This window comes from Coloeus monedula (genome assembly GCF_965178545.1).
Source record: "Coloeus monedula genome assembly, chromosome: 22".
Lineage (NCBI taxonomy): Eukaryota > Metazoa > Chordata > Aves > Passeriformes > Corvidae > Coloeus > Coloeus monedula.
Genome location: NC_138802.1, coordinates 7,486,574 through 7,508,792, shown reverse-complemented (window position 1 = coordinate 7,508,792; position 22,219 = coordinate 7,486,574). Strand labels below are relative to the sequence as shown.

Sequence of the window (22,219 nt, the reverse complement as noted above, 5' to 3'; positions counted from 1 at the left end):
GACCGCTCCCCCTTCCCAAACTCCGCTCCCTCGGCGCAGGGGTCCGGCGGCTCCGACCGCGCCAGATGTTTTTGCAACTGCACATCTGGGAACAATCAACCCCGCAGCAAGAACACCACAGTCCCTTTCATTCTGCTAAACCCCACCTTCCCCCAGCCTTTCCCCCCTCCCCCAGCTTTTTTTCTGTTTTTTTTTTCCCATTTTCCTTTTCTTTTCTTTTTTTTCTTCCCCCTTTTTTTTTTTTTTTTCCTTTAAGCCCTCCCGTCGCCAGAGAGTGGGAGAACAAAGGGAATATTAAAGGATTCCAATTTTTTTTGGCCCCCGACCAGAGGTGAAGAACTCGGTGCCCCCATCCCCGTTTTCACACATCACCTTTCCCTCAGGGGCCCGTCCCCCAAAATAAATCGGGATAAAAGATCCCTTTTCTGCCATCTCTTTCCAGGACGGAAAATAAAAAAAAAAAAAACAACCCCAAAACCAAACAAACCCCGGGCTTCCTCCAGGCTTTGGGGCATTTTTAGGCTTTTTGGAAGTGGTTAAAAATCTCCAGCAACTGTCAGGCCTCAAAGAAGGGCCCCCTCCCCCCGCGGCTGCCGTTCCCTCAGCACCCCCAAAACCAAGGGGGGGCTTTGGCTTTTTGAGGTTAAAAAGTTGAAAACAGCTTTTTTTCCCCAGCTCCCAGCCGCTGGAGGTTTTAAGGTGGTTTCACAATGCCCCGAAATGGGGGCTCAGCCCCGTTTGCTGCCGGGGGGGGGGGGATGGCCCCCGGAATTCCCGGGATTTAGGGGGGTTTCCCTCGCCCGCTCCTTACCAGTTAGTGCCGGCTCTGCCCTCGCCCGCCGCCGCGCTCTCCTCTCTCCGCTTCCCCAAAACTCTTGCAATGAGAGTCAAAAAAAACCCCAAAAAACCCAAAAAAACCACCTCCTACCTCCAGCACGGGGGATCCGCTGGGTCCTAAAGCCACACCTGAGCCGGCCCCTTCCTCCTCCCGCGCTGCGGGGAGGGGGAAAGCCGGGAATAACCCCAAGCGCCCATCGGGGAGAACGCGCCGCTGCCGTGGGCGCCGCCGGCGGGGCTGGGCTGCTGTTTTTGGGGTTTTTTTTCTCCCGGTGGGATGAGTTTTAAACCCTTGGAAAAGCGAGCAGGGAGGAGGATCCCGCGCGGCTCCCGCACGGAGCGGGCCGGGGCTGGTGCTGCTGGAGGGAGGGAGGGAAGGAGCAGCTCGGGGAATTTTTCTGGGAGAAAAAAAACCCAAACCAACCCCATCACCCCCAAAATCTGGGATGCTGGGATCTCATCACCCCTCCCGATGCAGGCCCGGCGCTGGCCGCTCCCGCTCCCCCCCAGCAGCGAGGATGCTGCAGCCCCGGCATGGAGCGGGAAAAAGGACCCAAATCCCGCTTTTCCCACCCAAACTGGAGCTGCTGGAGGCTCCGCAGCCTCCGGGGCCCCCTTTTGCCCGCTCCCGGTGCGTTCCGGGGGATCCCGGCGGGATGGGGATGATCCCCAAACCCCCCCCCCCCCCCCCGAGCTCGGCACGGAGCCAGAGCCGGAGGCGGGGGACGAATGCCGCGGGTTTGGGGTGAAAACCCAGCAAAGGAGCCCAGAGAGGGCACGGGGGGAGGGAGGAGGTCTCTGGAGACGGGAACGGGGCAGAGCAGAGGAGATCGGGCTCTCTCCCGTGGGGTTGGATCCCAGCCAGCCCGCGCTGGGTTGCGCCGCGGGCTGAGCACCAGGACAGGGCCCGGGAGCTGCAAAACCCAGGAAAAAGAGGATTTTCCGAGCAGGACGAGAGGCGGCCGGGGCTGGAAGGGGCTGCCAGCTCCTCTCCAGGTCTGCCAGGCTGAGGGATGGATAAAACCGTCCAAAGCACCCCAAAACCACCTCAGCTGCTCTCACCAAGCTCCAGCGTTACCCTCACGCCAGCCCTGCCAGCCTCCACCCAGGGGCAGGAGCTGCCTGTCAATCGTTAAATCAAATCAAATCAAATTAAATGACACCCTCCCGCCCCATCCGAGGGGAAGCGGCTCCTGGGTGCTTTTGCTTTGAAAACCGCCAAGAACGGGCAAAACGCCGCGAGGGCTGTGCGAGCGTGGAGGGATTGTGCGGCTCGGGAAGCCTGGGTTAACAACTGCAGCCTTGGCCGGGCCTGCAGGAAACCTCTTACCTCTGCTTGTGCCTCATTTCCTGATCTAATCCCCAGCTCCCGGAGGGCAGAGAGGCGCCGCCGGCGCTCGGAGGGGGTTCAGATTTTCCATGGAAGCAAATCCCGGCAGGAACCAGCCCGGGATCCCTCAGGCAGCTGGAAAAGCCGGGCAGGGGGTGCGGGCAGCACAGCCCCCCCCGCCCGGGGAGCCGCTGCTCGTCTCCGTCTCCCGCCTTTCCCAGGCCTTGGCCAGGACACCTGGGCTTTTCCAGCGATTACTGCTGTTTTCTAGGAAATTCCAGCTGGAGCGAGGCTCTCCAGCTCGGTTCGGGCTGCAGGAATCCCGGCGGTGTCATCCCTGGCTCCGGGCCCTGCTTTCGAGCATCGAGCCCAGCGTTTCCCAGCGAGCCCGAAGCCTCCTCCTGGCGCCCCGTCCCGCACGGATCCTCACCGGTGCCATCCCGAATCCGCCCCCAGCCAGCAGCCAGGAAAATAAATGTTAATTTATTAGACAAGGCCCGTGACAGCCCCGTCCGGAACCCGACGGCTCCCGCACGCCGGGGCGTGGGAGGAGAGTTAAAAAATAGAGACTTTGTGGGGTCTGTAATGCTAGAGAGGCCCCATCCCAGAGCAGAGGAGCTCTGCCCGAGCATTTCCGAGCGGAGAAGGGCCCTGGGGCGCGCTGGGGACGGAGCAGCAGCGTTGGCAAGCCGGGAACGGGGACTGTAAACTCCCTACACATCTAGAGGGGACGGGGGCACGGGGAGGGGCTTCACAGTGACACAGAGCCGGGGGCGCCGGGGACAGCGGGGACCCCCGCCCGGCGGCTGGGCCGGCCACGAGAGGCCACAGCAGCCCCGGTGGCCGGCGGGAGCGGGAGAAACCCTGCGGGAAGGGCCGGGCTGGATGCTCCTCTTCCTCCTCTGGATCTTCTGCCCCGTTCCTGCTCCTCTGGGCTGTGGCCACGGGGTCAGCGTGGCTGTGGGAGCATCGTGTCCATGGGGCCAGAGTGGCTGTGGGACCACCATGGCCATGGGGTCAGTGTGGCCATGGGCCGTAGCCATGGGACCACGATGGCCATGGGGTCAGTGTGGCCGTGGGCCGTAGCCATGGGACCACCATGGCCATGGGGTCAGCGTGGCCATGGGGTCAGCGTGGCCATGGGGTCAGTGTGGCCGTGGGCCGTAGCCATGGGACCACCATGGCCATGGGGTCAGCGTGGCCGTGGGATCAGCGTGGCCATGGGCCGTAGCCATGGGGCCACCGTGGCCATGGGACCCCCACGGCCATGGGGTCAGTGTGGCCGTGGGCTGTAGCTGTGGGAGCACTGTGGCCATGGGTTCAGTGTGGCCATGGGGTCAGTGTGGCCGTGGGAGCACCGTGGCCATGGGATTCACGTCCGCGATGCCGAGGGATCCCGCCCGCCTGCCGCATCCCTGCTTTTTCCAGGATCAATAAATTAAGGAAGTGTCCGAGGCGGGGGCAGGCGGGCACGGCTGGCACTGCTATCTCACGGAGAGGGACATCCTGGGCGTGGCGAACAGCGGCTGGTCCAGGGGCGGCCAGCCTGGCTGCTGCTGGCTCAGCTCCTTCTCCAGCCTCTTGAAAAGCTTCTTGGAGGCTTTTTTCCGGCGCAGCCTTCGGAAGCAGCCGAGCAAGCCGTGATCCAGGGCGGTCTGGGGCGGGAACGGGGAGGGAATCAGGGCAGGAGGAGGGAAGGAGAGCCCTGTGCCCACCCCAGACAGCTCCAGGAGGACCCCAAAGCCCCCCCGGACCCACCTCCAGCACGAAGGCGGCGAAGAAGTTGAGGGCGGCGATGCCCAGGAGGAGCAGCTTGAAGTTGAAATCCTCGATGGCCTGGAGCTTCAGCAGGGATTTGGGGAAGCCCAGCGGGTACAGGGTCAGCCAGATCATCAGGCCGAAGAGCAGGACGAGCACGAGCAGGAAGAGCACTGGGGGCGAGAGGGGACGGGTGAGCAGCAGCAGCAGCAGGAGGAGGAGGAGGAGGGCGGTGGCTGGCGGTGTCCCCACCGTTGGTGTAGAGCGGCTCTCGGAAGGGGTGTCCCTTGGACATGGCCACGGCCAGGATGAGGTACTGGAAGCCGCTGACGCAGAACAGGACGGTGTTCTCGTAGTTGGGCAGGTTCTGGGGCGCCGTCACCGTGCTGTTCAGGGGCACGAACCTGCGCCAGGGGACAGGGCACGGGGTCAGCCGGGAGGGCCTGGACACCACCCCCGTCCTCCATCGAAGTCACAACTTCCTCGTGAGTGGAGGGGCCAGGAGCAGCTCCAGTCTCTGCTCTGGGACCAGGGATGGATCCCTTGGGAATGGGAGCTGTGCCAGGGGAGTTTAGGTTGGATATCAGGAAAGGTGCTTCCCCCAGAGGGTGCCCAGGCTCCCCAGGGAATGGGCACGGCCCTGAGGCTGCCAGAGGTGCCCAGGGTGGGGTTGTTGGGGTGTCTGGGCAGGGCCAGGGGCTGGACTCCCGGATGAGGACACTCCATGGTTCCCTGTCTGCTGCCAGACCCCAAAGCCCCGGACAAACGCTGGGCTCTGCCACAACCGCGGCGCCGCTCCCATCCCCAAACCCACAGGGAGCAGGGGAGGTTTAGGTGGGATCCTGGGAAGAATTCCAGCACGGGAAGGGCTGCAAAGCACTGGAACAGCCTCGCTGGAATCGCCAGCAAGTGCCCAGAACACCCCTGCACGCGGCACTCGGGCTTCAGCGGCGAACGGGGGCCGGCGCTTGGCCTTTTCCAAGCTCGGAATTCCCGGTTCCCCGATTTCGGGCGCCTCACCAGCTCTGCGAGACGGTGACGAAGTAGCTGAGGACCTGCACGGCGACGAGCAGCGCCGTCTGCAGCACGAGGCTGCCCAGCACCAGGCCGCTGATCAGGGCCCCCTGCGGGCGCCGCACGCCCAGCGCCGGCGCCGGCCCCGTGCGCCCCATCAGCACGGCCACCGTGGTGGTGATGACCAGGTCGAAGAAGAGGAACTGGAAATCGCTCAGGTTGGTGTTGATCTGGGGAGGAGGAGAGGGGCAGGCGGGGTGAGGCGACGCCGGGGAATTCCCGGGGAGAAGCGGGGATTTGGGGCGGCACTCACGGTGTAGAGCAGCAGCACGGACACGAACTGCACCAGGCTGTACAGGGCCATGTACTTGAAGACCCCGAAGGAGGTGACCAAGGAGCACCGGCCCTCCCTGCGGGGGGACACGGGGTCACCCACCGGCCGCCCCCTCCCCGGGAGCTCTCCCGAGGGGGCCGGCGGCATTCCCGGGGTTGCCCCGCGCTCACCGGATGACCCTGGGCACGCACTCGATGGTGGCCACGCGGGAGGTGAAGGGCGAGGCCACGGACGCCTCGGCCTCGGACAGGGAGATGCCCACGTCGGCCGCCCGCAGCGCCCCGCAGTCGTTGGCACCATCCCCGCACATCCCCACGCAGTAGCTGCGGGAAAGGGACCCCACGTTCCTCAGGGAATGGGGGAAAGGGACCCCACGTTCCTCAGGGACCCCACGTTCCTCAGGGAATGGGGGAAAGGGACCCACGTCCCTCAGGGAATGGGGGAAAGGGACCCCACGTTCCTCAGGGATTGGGGGAAAGGGACCCCACATTCCTCAGGGGCTGGGGGAAAGGGACCCCACGCTCCTCAGGGACCCCACGTTCCTCAGGGAATGGGGAAAAGGGACCCCACATTCCTCAGGGACCCCACGTTCCTCAGGGAATGGGGGAAAGGGATCCACGTTCCTCAGGGACCCACGTTCCTCAGGGAATGGGGGAAAGGGACCCCATGTTCCTCAGGGATTGGGGGAAAGGGATCCACGCCCCTCAGGGATTGGGGGAAAGGGATCCACGCCCCTCAGGGACCCCACATCCCTCAGGGAATGGGGAAAAGGGACCCCACGTTCCTCAGGGAGTGCAGGAAAGGGATCCCACCCTCCTCAGGGATTGGGGGAAAGAGACCCCACGTTCCTCAGGGAGTGCAGGAAAGGGATCCATGTTCCTCAGGGATTGGGGGAAAGGGACCCCACGTTCCTCAGGGGCTGGGGGAAAGGGACCCCACGCTCCTCAGGGACCCCACGTTCCTCAGGGAATGGGGAAAAGGGACCCCACATTCCTCAGGGATCCCACGTTCCTCAGGGGCTGGGGGAAAGGGACCCCACGTTCCTCAGGGAGTGCAGGAAAGGGACCCACGTCCCTCAGGGATTGGGGCAAAGGGATCCCACGTCCCTCAGGGAATGGGGGAAAGGGACCCACGTTCCTCAGGGATTGGGGCAAAGGGCCCCCACGCCCCTGAGGGACCCACGCTCCCGCGGATGCCCCGCTCCAGGCTGGAGCTCCCTGGTGCCAATGTCCCCTCCCGCGGCACGGGCGCAGCCGGGGCAGGTCTGAGGCGTCTCCTGGTGGAAACCATTCCGGATCCCCAGGAGGAGCCCCCGATCCCGGCCTGGGCCTTACTCGAGCTCCTGCAGGCGGCTCACCAGCTGCGCCTTCTGCTCGGGCAGCATGCGCGCCAACACCGTGGCCCGCAGCAGGATCTGAAAGCGGGCAGGGCCATCAGCGCCGCGGCACGGCCGGCCCCGAGGGGCTGGGGGCCAGCGGGGCACTGGGAATGGCCAGCGGGGCACTGGGAATGGCCAGCAGGGCACTGGGAATGGCCAGGGGGGCACTGGGAATGGCCAGCAGGGACTGGGAATGGCCAGCAGGGCACTGGGAATGGCCAGCAGGGACTGGGAATGGCCAGGGGGGCACTGGGAATGGCCAGCAGGGACTGGGAATGGCCAGCAGGGCACTGGGAATGGCCAGCGGGGCACTGGGAATGGCCAGCAGGGCACTGGGAATGGCCAGCAGGGTGATGGGAATGGCTGGCAGGGACTGGGAATGGCCAGCGGGGCACTGGGAATGGCCGGCAGGGAACTGGGAATGGCCGGCAGGGAACTGGGAATGGCCAGCAGGGTGATGGGAATGGCCAGCGGGGCACTGGGAATGGCCGGCAGGGTGATGGGAATGGCTGGCAGGGACTGGGAATGGCCAGCAGGGTGATGGGAATGGCCAGCGGGGCACTGGGAATGGCCGGCAGGGTGATGGGAATGGCTGGCAGGGACTGGGAATGGCTGGCAGGGACTGGGAATGGCCAGAGGGGCACTGGGAATGGCCGGCAGGGTGATGGGAATGGCCGGCAGGGACTGGGAATGGCCAGCGGGGCACTGGGAATGGCCAGCAGGGCACTGGGAATGGCCGGCAGGGTGATGGGAATGGCCGGCAGGGACTGGGAATGGCCAGCAGGGCACGGGAATGGCCAGCAGGGCACTGGGAATGGCCAGCGGGGCACTGGGAATGGCCAGCGGGGCACTGGGAATGGCCGGCAGGGTGATGGGAATGGCCGGCAGGGCACTGGGAATGGCCGGCAGGGCACTGGGAATGGCAAGCAGGGTGATGGGAATGGCCGGCAGGGCACTGGGAATGGCAAGCAGGGCACTGGGAATGGCCGGCAGGGCACTGGGAATGGCAAGCAGGGCACTGGGAATGGCCAGCAGGGCACTGGGAATGGCAAGCAGGGCACTGGGAATGCCACACCGGCCAAAGAAACACCCACAGGGAGCTCTGGTTTGGGGCTGTGAGGCCGCAGTGGGAAACCATGGAGAGGTCAAACGGATGGAGGGTTCCCAACCACACCAGAAGATTCCCAACCTCTCCAGAGAATTCCCAACCCCTCCAGAGGGTTCCCAACCCCTCCAGAGGGTTCCCAACTCCACCAGAAGATTCCCAACCCCTCCAGAGAATTCCCAACCCCTCCAGAGGGTTCCCAGCCCCACCGGAGGATTCCCAAACCCACCAGAGGGTTCCCAACTCCACTGAAGGATTCCCAACCCCTCCGGAGGGCTCCCAACTTCACTGGAGGATTCCCAACCCCTCCAGAGGATTCCCAACCCCACCAGAGGATTCCCAACTCCACCAGAGGATTCCCAGCCCCACCAGGGGATTCCCAACTCCACCAGAGGATTCCCAGCCCCTCCGGAGGGTTCCCAGCCCCACCAGAGGATTCCCAGCCCCTCCGGAGGGTTCCCAGCCCCACCAGAGGGTTCCCAAACCCACCAGAGGGTTCCCAGCCCCTCCGGAGGATTCCCAGCCCCACTGGAGGATTCCCAGCCCCATCAGAGGATTCCCAGCCCCACCAGAGGATTCCCAGCCCCACTGAAGGATTCCCAGCCCCACCGGAGGGTTCCCAGCCTCACCAGAGGATTCCCAGCCCCTCCGGAGGGTTCCCAGCCCCACCAGAGGGTTCCCAAACCCACCAGAGGATTCCCAGCCCCATCAGAGGATTCCCAGCCCCTCCGGAGGATTCCCAGCCCCTCCGGAGGGCTCCCAGCCGGACTCACCCTGGGCAGGAGGTCGGCGAAGTGCTCACAGACCACCTGGAAGGATTTCCCGTTGAGGGCGAAGTGGCAGTGCCGGGGCAGGAGGGAGGAGCCGTCGCGCTGCTGCTGCTGCAGGCCCTGCAGGAGAGCAGCTCCAGCTCTGCAGCTCCAGCTCTGCAGCTCCAGCTCTGCAGCTCCAGCTCTGCAGCTCTGTGGAGCCCCTGGAGCCGGGCCGGGCCCGCCCGCAGCCGCGGCTCCCTGGAACCCCAGTGCCAGGCACACCCGTGGGGCTGTCTGGGGTACAGGGCCGGGCTGAGGCAGCCCCCCACGCCCAGCCTGGAGGTGTTTGGAGCTGCCGTCCCTGCCGGATGGGCTCCCAGGGAAAGGCAGGAGCGGCTGAGCTCTCCCGGAGCAGGGATGGATGTGTGAGGGGCAGCAGCAGCACAGCCTGAACTGCCCCCAGGAGAGCCATGCTCCCAGCCTGGCAGCACCCCAGGCCGGGCTGCAGCTCCCGGGGGGTGGAAGGTGCCCCTGCCCACGGAATGGGACGAGCTCCGAGGTCCTTTCCAACCCAAACCGTTCCGGGATTCCGCAATTCCCGGACTGCGGAGAAAGCTGGACTCGAGGGACTCCATTTCTTAGATATTGGGAAGAGATTCCTGGCTGGGAGGGTGGGCAGGCCCTGGCACAGGGTGCCCAGAGCAGCTGTGGCTGCCCCTGGATCCCTGGCAGTGCCCAAGGCCAGGGCTGGAGCACCCCTGGACCATGGCACAGGATGAGCTTTAAGCTCCCTCCCAACCCAAACCACCCTGGAATTCCAGGATCCCACGAAAACCCGAGCCCTGCAGGGTGACCGGGCAGTCTGGGCTCCCACAAGGTGTCCCGGGCTCTCACCTCGGGCTGCTCCTCGCCCTGGGAATGCTCGGCCAGGACGAACTTGAGGGCGGCGGGTTTGCCGTGGCCGGGCGGCGAGGCCGTGACGAAGATCACGCCCTCCCTGGGCTCCACCATGCGGCACCCGCGTGCCACGTTCATGGCTGTCAGCATGTTGTCCCCTGCCAGGGACACGTGGGGGGACCAGGAATGAGCGTTTGGAATTTCCAGGCCAAGAGGAGCAGCCCGAAGCGGCCGTGTCCCCTCTCCCGGCCACCGCAGCCACGCGGGAGCTTCGCTTCCCCCTTCTTTCTCCCAAATCCTCCTGCCCCAAAGGAAAGTGGGTTCAAATCCTGTTTTCCTGCCTGGAAAACACCTGGAGGTGACTCTGCACAACCCCCCCATTGGCCATGAAATCTGGGATTTGGAACACGCCGGTACTTAGGGGATGGGCAGCAGCACAACGAGTTCTCCCACCCGAAAAACCTCCACACCCCGAGCCCACAGCAAATCCTGCGTGCCGAGGGCAGGGATGCACAAAGCCGGGACCCAGGAGGCCCCACAGCTGCTCCGGGCCATGGATCCCTGCTGGGATCCCTGCTGGGGTCCCTGGAGGGATTCTGGGTGGGATTCTGGGTGGGATTCTGGGTGGGAAGGTCCTTCCCCCTCGCACCCCGCCCAGCACTGTCCGTGTGCCCCGGACCCCGCTGCCCCCAGGGCCACCTGTCACCATGATGGGGCGGATGTTGGCGCTCCTCAGCAGGTGGATCACCGGAGCCGACTCCGGCTTCAGGACGTTCTTCATCACCAGGAAGCCCAGGAAGCTCAGGCCGCTCTCCACGGAGTCCCTGGAGGGAGACAAGGAGCCTTTCATCGCCTCCTCAACGCCAGCAGGGAGCATCGAGGGGTGTGAACAGGGAAAAACCCATCTGGGAGGCAGCCGGGAATTCCTCCGGGATGGATTAGGGTTTCAATCCCTGCGGGGCATCCCGGGAAACGCTGGGAGCCAGCGAGGAGGTGGAGAGAGGCAGCGCTGGCACCAACCTGGGGAGCTGCAGGGCCTCCTCGAAGGTGGCCACTGTGCCCAAGGCTTTGCAGGCCAGGGCCAGCACCCGGAACCCGTCGGTGGTGTAGTGCCGGAGCATCTGGGAGAAATCTGGGGGCACTGGAAAAGCGAGGCCAGAACAGCTCCTGAGGGAAGCCCAGCTCTGGAGAGGGGATACGGAGCTCCAGGGCTTGGGGTGCTCGTGAGCAGCTGCTCCTCGAGGAGCCTGGAAATCCCACACTGGGCTGGGGGAAGCTCTCCCCACTTCCAGGAGCCTGGAAATCCCACACTGGGCTGGGGGAAGCTCTCCCCACTTCCAGGAGCAGGGAAATCCCACACTGGGCTGGGGGAAGCTCTCCCCACTTCCAGGAGCAGGGAAATCCCACCCTGGGCTGGGGGAAGCTCTCCCCACTTCCAGGAGCCTGGAAATCCCACACTGGGATGGGGGAAGCTCTCCCCACTTCCAGGAGCCTGGAAATCCCACACTGGGCTGGGGGAAGCTCTCCCCACTTCCAGGAGCCTGGAAATCCCACACTGGGCTGGGGGAAGCTCTCCCCACTTCCAGGATCCTGGAGCTCTCACCCTGAGCTGGAGGAAGCCCCCAGCCCCATTCCCCATCTTCTGGTTCCCGTTTTCCTCCCCTCCACGTGGCTGCAGCCACTCCAAAGCCTTTGGGAGCTGCCCCACGGCGCTCCTGAGGATCATTCCCAGGGGGATGAGCTGCGGGGACGCTGAGCCCCGTCTCCCAGTACGAACCAGTTTCCTTCCTGCACAGACTGGCCACCATCTCCGGGGCGCCCTTGACGTAGGCGTGGGCCGAGGCTTCCCCGGGCAGCTTCACCAGGACGCTCATCCTCTGGAAGGAGGAGGAGAACGGGAAACGCCGCAGGATCCCCACGGGGGCCTGGTGCTTCTGTGGGGAGCGGGCAGGCGTCAGGCCCGGGCGGGATTTCTCCAGGAGGCGGGAACGCGGGAAGCCGCCCCGTGGGATTACCCTGTCCCGCGGCTGCTCCTCCTCCGGCGGAGGTCTCACCACAGCCAAGACCTTCATCCCGAACTGCTGGGACGCCGGGAGCTCCCCTTCCTCCTCCTCCGTCATCTCCAGGCGCTGAAACCGAGACCCCAAAGCGCTGCCGAGCTCACGCACCCCGCAGAGGATCCTACACCCCCCTTCCCGGCAGGGTTCCGGACCCACAGCCCCCTCCTCACCCAGCCCGTGGATTCCAGCATCTTGAGGTCCACGGGGTCCCCGACGAGCTGTCCCCGCAGCGGCGACACGGCGTGGCACGTGGCCAGCGCGTAGAGCAGGGCCCCGGCGGGCAGGCAGCGGGGCTCACGCACCATGGGCAGGAAGCGCTGTCCCTCCAGGGGCACCACGCCCCACACGTCCAGCCCCTCCTCGGTCAGCGTCCCCGTCTGCGGGCAGAGCACGGTGGGGCCGGGTGAGCCCCGGGGCCGGCGGTGGGGCAGGACGAGCCCCCGGGGCTGGCGGTGGGTCCGGACGAGGCCCCGGGGCCAGTGGTGGTCCGGACGAGCCCCAGGGCCGGCGGTGGGGCAGGACGAGCCCCAGGGCCGGCGGTGGGGCCGGACGAGCCCCCGGGGCTGGCAGTGGGTCCGGACGAGCCCCCAGGGCCGGCGGTGGGTCCGGACGAGCCCCCGGGGCCGGCGGTGGGGCCGGATGAGTCCCAGGGCTGTCAGCGGGGCTGGACGAGCCCCCAGGGCCGGTGGTGGGGCCGGATGAGCGCCGGGGCCGGCGGTGGGGCCGGACGAGCCCCGGGGCCGGCGGTGGGGCCGGACGAGCCCCTGAGGCCGGCGGTGGGGCCGGACGAGCCCCTGAGGCCGGCGGTGGGGCCGGACGAGGCCCCAGGGCCGGCGGTGGGGCCGGACAAGCCCCAGGGCCGGCGGTGGGGCCGGACGAGCCCCGGGGCTGGCGGTGCCCGGCCGGCCGTGCCCGGCTCACCTTGTCGAAGCAGACCAGGCGCAGCTTCCCGGCCAGGTTGATGCGGGGCGGGCTGATGCAGAAGATGCCCTGCTTCTTCAGCCGGTTCTGGGCGTAGATGGTGCCCACGGTCATGGCGGCCGGCAGCGCCGGCGGCACGATGACAGTGACCAGGTCCAGGGCGCGGATGATGATTTGTCCCACGGGGACCTGGGAGGGGAGGAGGAGGGAGAGGGGTGGGAATCCCGCACGCCCGATGGATCCCGGGGGATTCTCCCGCTCCCAGGGCCCTACCTGGTTCCTAACCAGGATGAGGATGCTGTACACGGTGCCGATGAGCGCTGTGCCGGGGACAACGGGCGCGGTTACAAAGTGCAGGCGCAGCATGGGGGGGGGTCCCACCATTCCACGGGATTTGGGTGCTCTGGGATGCGGCGCCAGGCCCGGACCTACCCAGGATAGCCAGGAACATCACGAACTTCACAGCGTCCTTGTAGAACTTGAAGCTCACGGGTTTGGGGTAGAGGATGGAACTGATGAGGTCCCCTTTGGCCGTGCAGAACCCTGCGGGACAGGGCCAGGTCACCACGTGGCACCGCTCCCAAGGGAGCCCTCCCTGCTTCCAGGAGCAGGGAAATCCCACACTGGGCTGGGGGAAGCTCTCCCCACTTCCAGGAGCCTGGAAATCCCACACTGGGCTGGGGGAAGCTCTCCCCACTTCCAGGAGCCTGGAGATCCCACACTGGGCTGGGGGAAGCTCTCCCCACTTCCAGGAGCCTGGAGATCCCACACTGGGCTGGGGGAAGCTCTCCCCACTTCCAGGGGCTCTCTCATCCCCGGATTCATCCCGGGATGCACCCCAAGGCCTCACCTGTGCGGGTGACCACGGCCAGCACGTCCGTGCCCGCGTAGGCCCTGGCCTGGATGACCTGTGTCCCGCAGAACAGCGTGTGCCGCCGGTGCTCCTCGGGGCAGTACGCGGCTCCGGCCGCCTGCCCGCCCGCCCGGCAGCGGCGTCTTCATCACCGGCACGCTCTCCCCTGCCGGGAGAACATTCCCAGCAGGAATTATCACCCCGGGGGGCTGTCGGGAGCCAAGCAGGGACGGGCGGCTCGAACCGAACCCCGCGGGCCCGTGGCTCTCACCGGTCAGCAGGCTCTCGTTGACCATGCACTCGCCGGTCAGCAGCGCGGCGTCGCAGGGCAGCAGCAGCGCCCCGTCCGCGGGCAGCCGGATGCAGTCGCCCGGCACCAGCTCCGCCGAGCTCAGCACCAGCTCCTCTGGAAAAGGAGCCGGCTCAGGGCTCGGGGGAGCGCGGCTCGCTCCTCCCCAGCCCCGGGATAGGGATCCCCGCGGGCGGGACCGGGCGCCGCGGCGCACAGGGAGGGGTTAACGCCGGGCCTGAGGGAGAGCTGATCCCAGGCCTGGGGATAACTGATCCCGCCGGGAATTCCCAGGGCCTCCCGCAGGTGCCAGCCCCGGCGGTGGGGACGGCACTGATGGCTGCGGACAGCCGGGATCGGGGCGTGTGGAAGCGGAGCCTCCGGAGGAACCCTGGGATTCCCAGCACCGGGGAAGAGCAGGAGAGGAGGAGGAGGAGAGAAAAGGAGCAGGGCTGGTGGGACAGGGCAGGGATCCGTGGGTGGGATTATCCCTAGAATCAGCTTTTTTCTCTCTTTCCCTCAAATTTCCTGCTAAATTAAATCCATACTGGCTTTGGAAACGGCCTCGTCTGCAGCTCCATCCAGGCAGAGGCTAACGGGATCCCAGCACCATTCCGGAGTCTCACAGCATCATTCCCACGTATCCCAACGTTATTCCCACGTATCCCAACATCCCGGTATCTCATAACATCATTCCCACCTATCCCAGCATTATTTTGGTGCAGAACTGGGATCCCAAAGGACGCGTTATCCCCACAAGCATCCCCAAACGCTTCCCTCTCACCTCCGCTGGGCCGCCGGACCCGCACCCCCACCGACATCCTGGCCATGTTCCGCAGGGTGGTGCTTTGCTGGGAGGGAGGCAGCAGTGAAAACCCACCCCAAAACCCGGGAAAGCGTCCCCAAAAACGGTCCCGAGGGCTCGGAAGCGGGGATGGAGGGCAAGGAGAGCTGGGTGAGGGCTCAGGGGTCACAGAGCACCCGGAACGGGGCTGTTCCATGGGATGTGATCCCACAGGAGCCACCAGCACCCGGAACGGGGCTGTTCCATGGGATGTGAACCCACAGGAGCTGCCAGCACCTGGAACGGGGCTGCTCCATGGGATGTGATCCCACGGGAGCTGCCAGCACCCAGAACGGGGCTGTTCCATGGGATGTGATCCCACAGGAGCTGCCAGCACTGACCTTGCGTGTCTCATAGAGGGACAGCCCCAGGGAGAAGGTGGAGATGAGGAAGATGCAGGCGGCGTAGTAGTAGTAGGCATCGCACACCCAGAGCACCATGCTGAGCACTTGGAAGATGTAGAAGGGATTGAGCACCTGGAACGAGGGGAAAATCCGGGTTTGGGAGCGGGGAGAGCTTCTGAGAGCTCACTGGGACAGCTCCGGGCTCCTCGGGGTGGGAGAACCTCCTCCAGCCCAGTGTGGGATTTCCAGGATCCTGGAAGTGGGGAGAGCTTTCCCCAGCCCAGTGTGGGATTTCCAGGCTCCTGGAAGTGGGGAGAGCTTCCCCCATCCCAGTGTGGGATTTCCAGGCTCCTGGAGGTGGGGAGAGCTTCCCCCAGCCCAGTGTGGGATTTCCAGGCTCCTGGAGGTGGGACAACTTCCCCCATCCCAGCACAGGACCCGCAGGCTCCTTGGAGGAGGAAAAGCTTCCTCCAGCCCACCGTGAGGCCTGTGGGCTCCTGGATGCAGAGGAGAACGTGGCCCTTCCCTGGCATCCCCAAAGCCTCCTTCCTGCCCGGATTTCCCTACGGATGCTGCTCCCGAGGGTGCTCAGCCACCTCCGCACCCACCGGGGGCTGCCCCTGCCCGAGCCAAGAGGGCCAGGACGGGCCCCCTCCAGGGCTCTGCCTTCCCCAGCGCCCTCCCCTCCCTTCCCAAGGGCCCGGGAAGCGCTTCCAGCGAGGGACAGCGAGCAGGGGACGGATCTGTCCTGGGAAAATGCACTTGGGAAGCACGGCCCAGAACCCACCTCCTCCACCAGGAGCCGGGCGTAGGACTTGACGGGCACCTCGATGAGGTTGGGGCCGTAGATCCTCCTTCTGCAGGGGGGCGGGGAGAGGGAAAGGAGAGGGAAGGGATTTTATCCATGGGAAAGGAGAGGGAAGGGATTTTATCCATGGGAAAGGAGGGGGAAGGGATTTTATCCTTGGGAAAGGAGGGGGAAGGGATTTTATCCTTGGGAAAGGAGAGGGAAGGGATTTTATCCTTGGGAAAGGAGAGGGAAGGAGTTTTATCCTTGGAAAAGGAGAGGGAAGGGATTTTATCCTTGGGAAAGGGAAAGGAAGGGATTTTATCCTTGGGAAAGGAGAGGGAAGGGATTTTATCCTTGGGAAAGGAGAGGGAAGGGATTTTATCCATGGGAAAGGAGAGGGAAGGTGTTTTATCCATGGGAAAGGGAAAGGAAGGGATTTTATCCATGGGAAAGGAGAGGGAAGGAGTTTTATTCTTAGGAAAGGGAAAGGAAGGAATTTTATCCTTGGAAAAGGAGAGAGAAGGGGTTTTATCCTTGGGAAAGGAGAAGGAAGGGATTTTATCCATGGGAAAGGAGGGGGAAGGGATTTTATCCATGGGAAAGGAGAGGGAAGGAGTTTTATCCTTGGAAAAGGAGAGGGAAGGGATTTTATCCTTGGGAAAGGGAAAGGAAGGGATTTTATCAATGGGAAAGGAGAAGGAAGGGATTTTATCCTTGGGAAAGGGAAAGGAAGGGATTTTATGCTTAGGGAAGGAGAGGGAAGGGATTTAATCCTTGGGAAAGGAGAGAGAAGGAGTTTTATCCATGGGAAAGGAGAGGGAAGGGGTTTTATCCTTGGAAAAGGAGAGGGAAGGGATTTTATCCAGGGGAAAAGAGAGGGAAGGGATTTTATCCTTGAGAAAGGAGAAGGAAGGGATTTTATCCATGGGGAAGGGAAAGGAAGGGATTTAATCATTGGGAAAGGAGAGGGAAGGGGTTTTATCCATGGGAAAGGAGGGGGAAGGGGTTTTATCCTTGGGAAGAGCCGCGTTTCCAACTCGGGGCCCCTCCCGCTGCCCAGCCCTCCGTGAGGAGCCCGGCTGTGCGGAGAAGCCAACCCCAGGAATTCCGTCCCAGCCGGCGGTTCAGGGTCTGGACGCAAGGAAAGCCGAGGCTCCAGGGTTCCCTGCTCCCTGGAAAAGCCTCGGCCGCGCTTCCCGGAGCGCTGCCGGCTCCGTACCTGGTGCTGTGCTCCTGCAGCTCCAGCCCGGCCCGGCAGAGGTGCAGCTCCGCGCAGCTCCGGCCCTCGTCCAGCACGCTGCAGAGCGCCGGGGCAAAGGAAAACCGGGAAACCGCGTCAAAACCGGCGGGAACGGCGCAAGAACGCCACGTCCAAGCCCTGGGGACAAAGCCCACCCCTCTGGGACAGGGAGAGCGCCTCGTGCCTTGGCCTCTCCGCGGCCTGAGGCTGCCAAGGGAAGGCAACAAAAGGGGCACAGTGCGGAGAGCCGGCAGCGTCCGGCTGTGCCAAACCGCTCCGGCCGGTCCCCTGCGGCCGGGCAGGCAGCACCGGCCCCCGCAGCGGCACCAGGGCCGGGCTCCGAAGGGCCGGGGGCGCGCAGGGAAGGGCGGTGACGCGGCTCCCGGGGGCTCAGGGGGATCCTGAGGGGCTGAGGGAGCGGGGAAGCGCCGGGAGCCGGGAATACCTGACTCTGCAGAAGGCCTGCCGCCGCTCCAGCCAGACGTAGCGCATTCCCTGGAAGAGGTAATACCTCAGGACGTTCTTCTGGTGGAAAAGGAGGTGTCAGCGGCGTGCCCAGCCACAGGAACAGGGGGTGGAGGCGGGGGGTTCCCGAGTGCCACCTCCTCCTTGTCGTGCAGCCGGACGGTGTCGCGGCTCTCCTCCTCGTCCGCCACGCCGACGGCGATGCTGCTCCGGCGGTCCTCCGGCCGCGGCCCGGGCTGCTGCTCCAGGCTGCTCCAGGGGGGAACCCCGGGGTCAGCCCCTCGCCTGCCGCCCTCCCCCAGCGCCGGGAGCGGGCCCCGGAGCCCCGCGGGGACAGACCCCGCTCACCTGCCCTCGCCCAGCGGCTCCGTCAGCACCTTGGCGGTGAAGCACTGCCCGAAGCGGTCCTGGAACACAGGGATGGGCTGGCACAGGGACACCAGCATCCCTGCGTGCTCCCAGGAGCCCCGGGAAGGCCCTGGCACCCATCCTGGATGGTGGAACTGGCATCCCTGCGTGCTCCCAGGAGCCCCGGGAAGGCCCTGGCACCCATCCTGGATGGTGGAACTGGCATCCCTGCGTGCTCCCAGGAGCCCCGGGAAGGCCCTGGCACCCATCCTGGATGGTGGAACTGGCATCCCTGCGTGCTCCCAGGAGCCCCGGGAAGGCCCTGGCACCCATCCTGGATGGTGGAACTGGCATCCCTGCGTGCTCCCAGGAGCCCCGGGAAGGCAGGAAGGCCCTGGCCACCCACCCCGGGGGATGGCTGAGCTTTGGGGACAACGAAGAGAAATTCCAAGCTGGGGTGGCTGGGATGGGAGGGGGAAGCAAGGAGTTATTTCAGGAATAATGATGATTCCTGGAACAGGACAATTTTAGGAATAATAATGAAATAATAATGATAATAAATTCCTGGGATAATCTGGTGCTTGATGAAAGGAGATGCCAGACACGGGGAGGAGGACAAGCAGAAGGAACATTCCCAAGGTCCTGTTGGGAAGCAGAGCCCGACCCCAGATCCATAAAATCCAACCCCAGACCCAGACAATGAAATCCCAGAGCCCCAGAACCCAAGCCCAGAGCCCCAGAACCCCAGCCTGGAGGGATCCCGTTGGGACTCACCCTGATGAGGAGCCAGTCCGCCTGGCCCAGGGTGCAGGGTTTGCACTTGGCCTGCACTTCCAGGCTCGGCTTCCAGTGGAAGAGCAGCAGGAGCAGCCCCGCGCTCAGCACGGAGCCCGCGTGGCACAGCAGCACCCGCCACGTCCTGGTCTGGTAGCCCGTGACCTCCTGGAGGAAAGGGAATCACTGGGAGCCACTGGGAGTCACCCGCACGCGGCTGCTCCGTCATGAAACCAACCGGAATTGGTCATCACCCATTAAACCCTAAACTCCCCAAATCCCGGAGCCTCCCGGCGTGACCCAACAGCACCGGGCAGGGAAAGCCAAACGGCCAGAGAAGCAGCGCCCGGAGCGGGGGGTGTGGCAATGCCAGGGACGCGGTGCCATCCCCCCGCAGAACGCCCCGGACCAGAGCTCACCATGCGGGACGGGTCCGTGTCCGGCTGCAGCGTCCCGTAGCCCGGGCGCGGGGCCCCCAGGAGCCGGCTGCTGTCTGCAAAGCCACAGAGAACACGGCAAGGCCGTCAGCGGAGGGGCCGCTTGTGCTGCTCACCCCCGGCCACGGGCTCCCGGCGAGGCCATCGCCGCTCGCTCGGTGCCACGAGGAGGGGGTGGCTCCTGCCCGGTGCAGCCGGGATCGCCGGCACTGCCCTGTCACCCTCCCGGGCATGTGACGGTCACGGGAAGGACGCCGGAGCGATTCTGGCGTTAGCCCAGCGGCTCAGCGGGCACGGGAAGGGAGCAGGGCTGGGCCGGAGCCAGGCGAGCTCGCCCAGCCACTTTTCCAGCTCGTTTGCTCCTTGTTTGCTCCTGGCGGACAAAAAAATTGGCACTTCCCAGTTTTAACCATGCCCGGCACCTCCGATGCCCACCCTGAGAAAGCGGGATCAGGGATCATGCCCGGGATCCCCTCAAGGGGGATTTCAGCCACCGCCTGTCCCGGGGCTGAACCTGCTCGTTCCCTAAATCCGCGCTGGATTACGGCTCCCGGCGCCGGGATCTGAGAGCAGCGGCGGGGACGCAACACGTGGCACCAACACGGAGCCGGGAGCTCGCTCCCAGCCCGGGAACGCGTGGATGTTTCCTGGTTGGGTTTCCAGGAGGGCAGCGAGACCGGCTGAAGGATTTACACTGGAAAAACCGCCCCGGCCGCATTCCTGCTGCTCCCTGTTCGACCCCAGAGCTCCTCCGGAGGGGATAAAAGCAACGCGTTACAACATTCCCTGCTTTTGGGGATCCCGGTGGAGGGGGGATCCATCTCTCCGGCTCCCGGGCCGCAGCCGGTGCCGCTCCAAGGGATGGGCTGGGAGTGGAGGAATTGGGGGATGAGTTCAGTAAAACAAAAGCTGCGCCGGGAGCCGGGAAAAGGAAGGGAGGGGTCGGATGTCGCCGGTGCCGGCCTCACATCCCGCAAAGAGCGCGGGCTCCGGGTGCCGGGACACCGGGAGCAGGCGAGGAGCAGCACGAAGCCCACGGCTGCGGGCGGCTCTCGCCCGAGGGCTTTGCCAGGGATCTGCAGGAGCCGGGGAAAAAGTATCCAAACAACCTGAAAACGACCCAATTTCCTTCCCGCAGCCTCGGGGCAATGGGAAGCCCGGCCTGCCCCTCTCCTGAACGGAACTATCCCGGCTTTTTGTGATCCCAAGGCAACAAACACTCCGGAGGAACCAAGCGGCTCCCGCACAGCCCCGTCCCCGTGGGATCCCTCCCCTCCCGCTCCCATCCCGGCTGCTCCCGAAGCTCGGCAGGTGAGGAAAAGCTCCGGCATTGACTCACCCCGCCTCATCCCGCTGGGGACGGGATCGGCCGGGACGGGATCGGCAGCGCCGCCATCCCCGGCCCAGCCGCGTCCGGGCAGCATCGGGAGCGTTGGGAATCGCGGCACCGAGGCCACTCCTCGCCGGCAAACACGGCGCGGGAGCTCCTGGATGTGCCTCCTCCGCCCCCGCATCCAGGGAATTGCCCCCGGAGCCCTGCGGAGAGCGCTGCTCTCTGCTTCCCTCCCCGCCGCGATAAACAGGGATTCGAGAAGGGATAACAGCCAGGAGAGGCTGGAATCTCGGACAGGGTCAGCGATGCACCGGCCCGGCTTGTCCGGGGACGAGGGGAGCCGGGATCCCGCACTGATGACGGATTTGCACGGCCAAAATCCCAGCTGGAATTCCCCGCGGCTGCCCGGCTCCGAGTCCAGGCCCTGCCCTGTCCTCTCTGGGGCAGATCTGGGAAGAGGCTGCTCCGCGTGCTCCCACATCCACCACAGGTCCTGGCAGGGGGGAGGAACCCTCCGACTCCGGAACGCGGAGCTGGAAGCCGGGATAGGATCGTGATCCAAAGCCTGGCTGGGGATCGGCCGGGAATGCCAGATCCCATCCCAGGATTTGGCACCGAGACGCAGCCCCCGTCCCCAGCGGACGTGCACATGGAAAACGGATGGATGCTGCTCCCAGGGACTTCTCCGCCAGCTCCCACAGCCCTTCCCAAGCCCCTTTCCGGAAGGAAACCAACCCCAAGGGGCTCAGAGATGTCCTTTCACTCCTGTGGCTCCCGCTGGACGGTCAGGGCTCCCTGGGCAGCACCATCTGTCCGTCCGTCTGTCCATCCATCATCCATCCATCCATCCATCCATCCCTCCATCCATCCATCCATCCCTCCATCCATCCATCCCTCCATCCATCCATCCATCCCTCCATCCATCCATCCATCCATCCCTCCATCCATCCATCCATCCCTGTGTCCATCCCTCCCTCCCTTCCATCCATCCATCCCTCCATCCCTCCATCCATCCATCCATCCATCCCTCCATCCCTCCATCCCTCCATCCATCCATCCCTGTGTCCATCCCTCCCTCCATCCATCCCTCCATCCATCCATCCATCCATCCATCCATCCATCCATCCATCCATCCCTCCATCCCTCCATCCATCCATCCCATCATCCCTCCATCCATCATCCATCCATCCATCCATCCCTCCATCCATCCATCCCTGTGTCCATCCCTCCCTCCATCCATCCCTCCATCCATCCATCCATCCATCCATCCATCCATCCATCCATCCATCCATCATCCATCCATCCATCCCTCCATCCATCCATCCATCCCTCCATCCATCCCTCCATCCATCCATCCATCCATCCCATCATCCCTCCATCCATCCCTCCATCCATCCATCCATCCATCCCATCATCCATCCCTCCATCCATCCATCCATCCATCCATCCATCCATCCATCCATCCATCCCTCCATCCATCCATCCATCCATCCATCCATCCATCCATCCATCCCTCCATCCATCCATCCCTCCATCCCTCCATCCATCCATCCCTCCATCCATCCATCCCTCCATCCCTCCATCCATCCCTCCATCCATCCATCATCCATCCATCCATCCATCCCTCCATCCATCCATCATCCATCCATCCATCCATCCATCCATCCATCCATCCATCCCTCCATCCATCCATCATCCATCCATCCATCCATCCCTCCATCCCTCCATCCATCCATCATCCATCCATCCATCCATCCATCCATCCATCCATCCATCCCTCCATCTCTCCATCCGCTCCAGGATGGGAGTTCCTGCAGCCGAGTGTGCCGTTGGAATGAGATCCCGGCGATTCCCCTGCCCTGCCCCACTGACCCCAAACAGCCGCACACGGCCCCGGAGCAAACACGTCTGACCAGGCAGTCGGGTCCTCCCGGAAAAACGGCCCAAGGCTGGAAAAGCAAAGGATGAGACGGGCCCGATCCAAGGTGGGGACGTGGAAAATTGGGATTTGGACTCCCCAGTGCCGGGAATCCACTCTCGGGCACCTTGGGAAGGGTGAGGGGTAAATTCCGCGGAACTCCCAGCAGCCCCCCCCGGTTGTGGTTCGGGCTGCCGG

General features: G+C 64.6%; 1 protein-coding gene across 1 annotated transcript; it reads right to left on the bottom strand.

Annotated features, from left to right (window-relative positions):
• Nucleotides 1-3,235: 3,235 nt before the first annotated feature.
• On the bottom strand, nucleotides 3,236-18,883 carry ATP13A2 (ATPase cation transporting 13A2). Its single transcript, XM_082295909.1, is given in 29 exon segments — nucleotides 3,236-3,822; nucleotides 3,926-4,098; nucleotides 4,178-4,329; nucleotides 4,946-5,169; nucleotides 5,253-5,349; nucleotides 5,444-5,596; nucleotides 6,608-6,687; nucleotides 8,530-8,646; nucleotides 9,403-9,563; nucleotides 10,105-10,229; nucleotides 10,426-10,546; nucleotides 11,183-11,339; nucleotides 11,421-11,534; nucleotides 11,636-11,842; nucleotides 12,387-12,575; nucleotides 12,660-12,706; nucleotides 12,819-12,929; nucleotides 13,237-13,366; nucleotides 13,368-13,405; nucleotides 13,511-13,645; nucleotides 14,313-14,379; nucleotides 14,714-14,848; nucleotides 15,504-15,573; nucleotides 16,726-16,803; nucleotides 17,192-17,271; nucleotides 17,349-17,460; nucleotides 17,560-17,618; nucleotides 18,334-18,501; nucleotides 18,753-18,883. Coding segments are annotated over 29 exon segments (3,474 nt in total). The 5' UTR covers nucleotides 18,756-18,883; the 3' UTR covers nucleotides 3,236-3,651.
• Nucleotides 18,884-22,219: the final 3,336 nt, after the last annotated feature.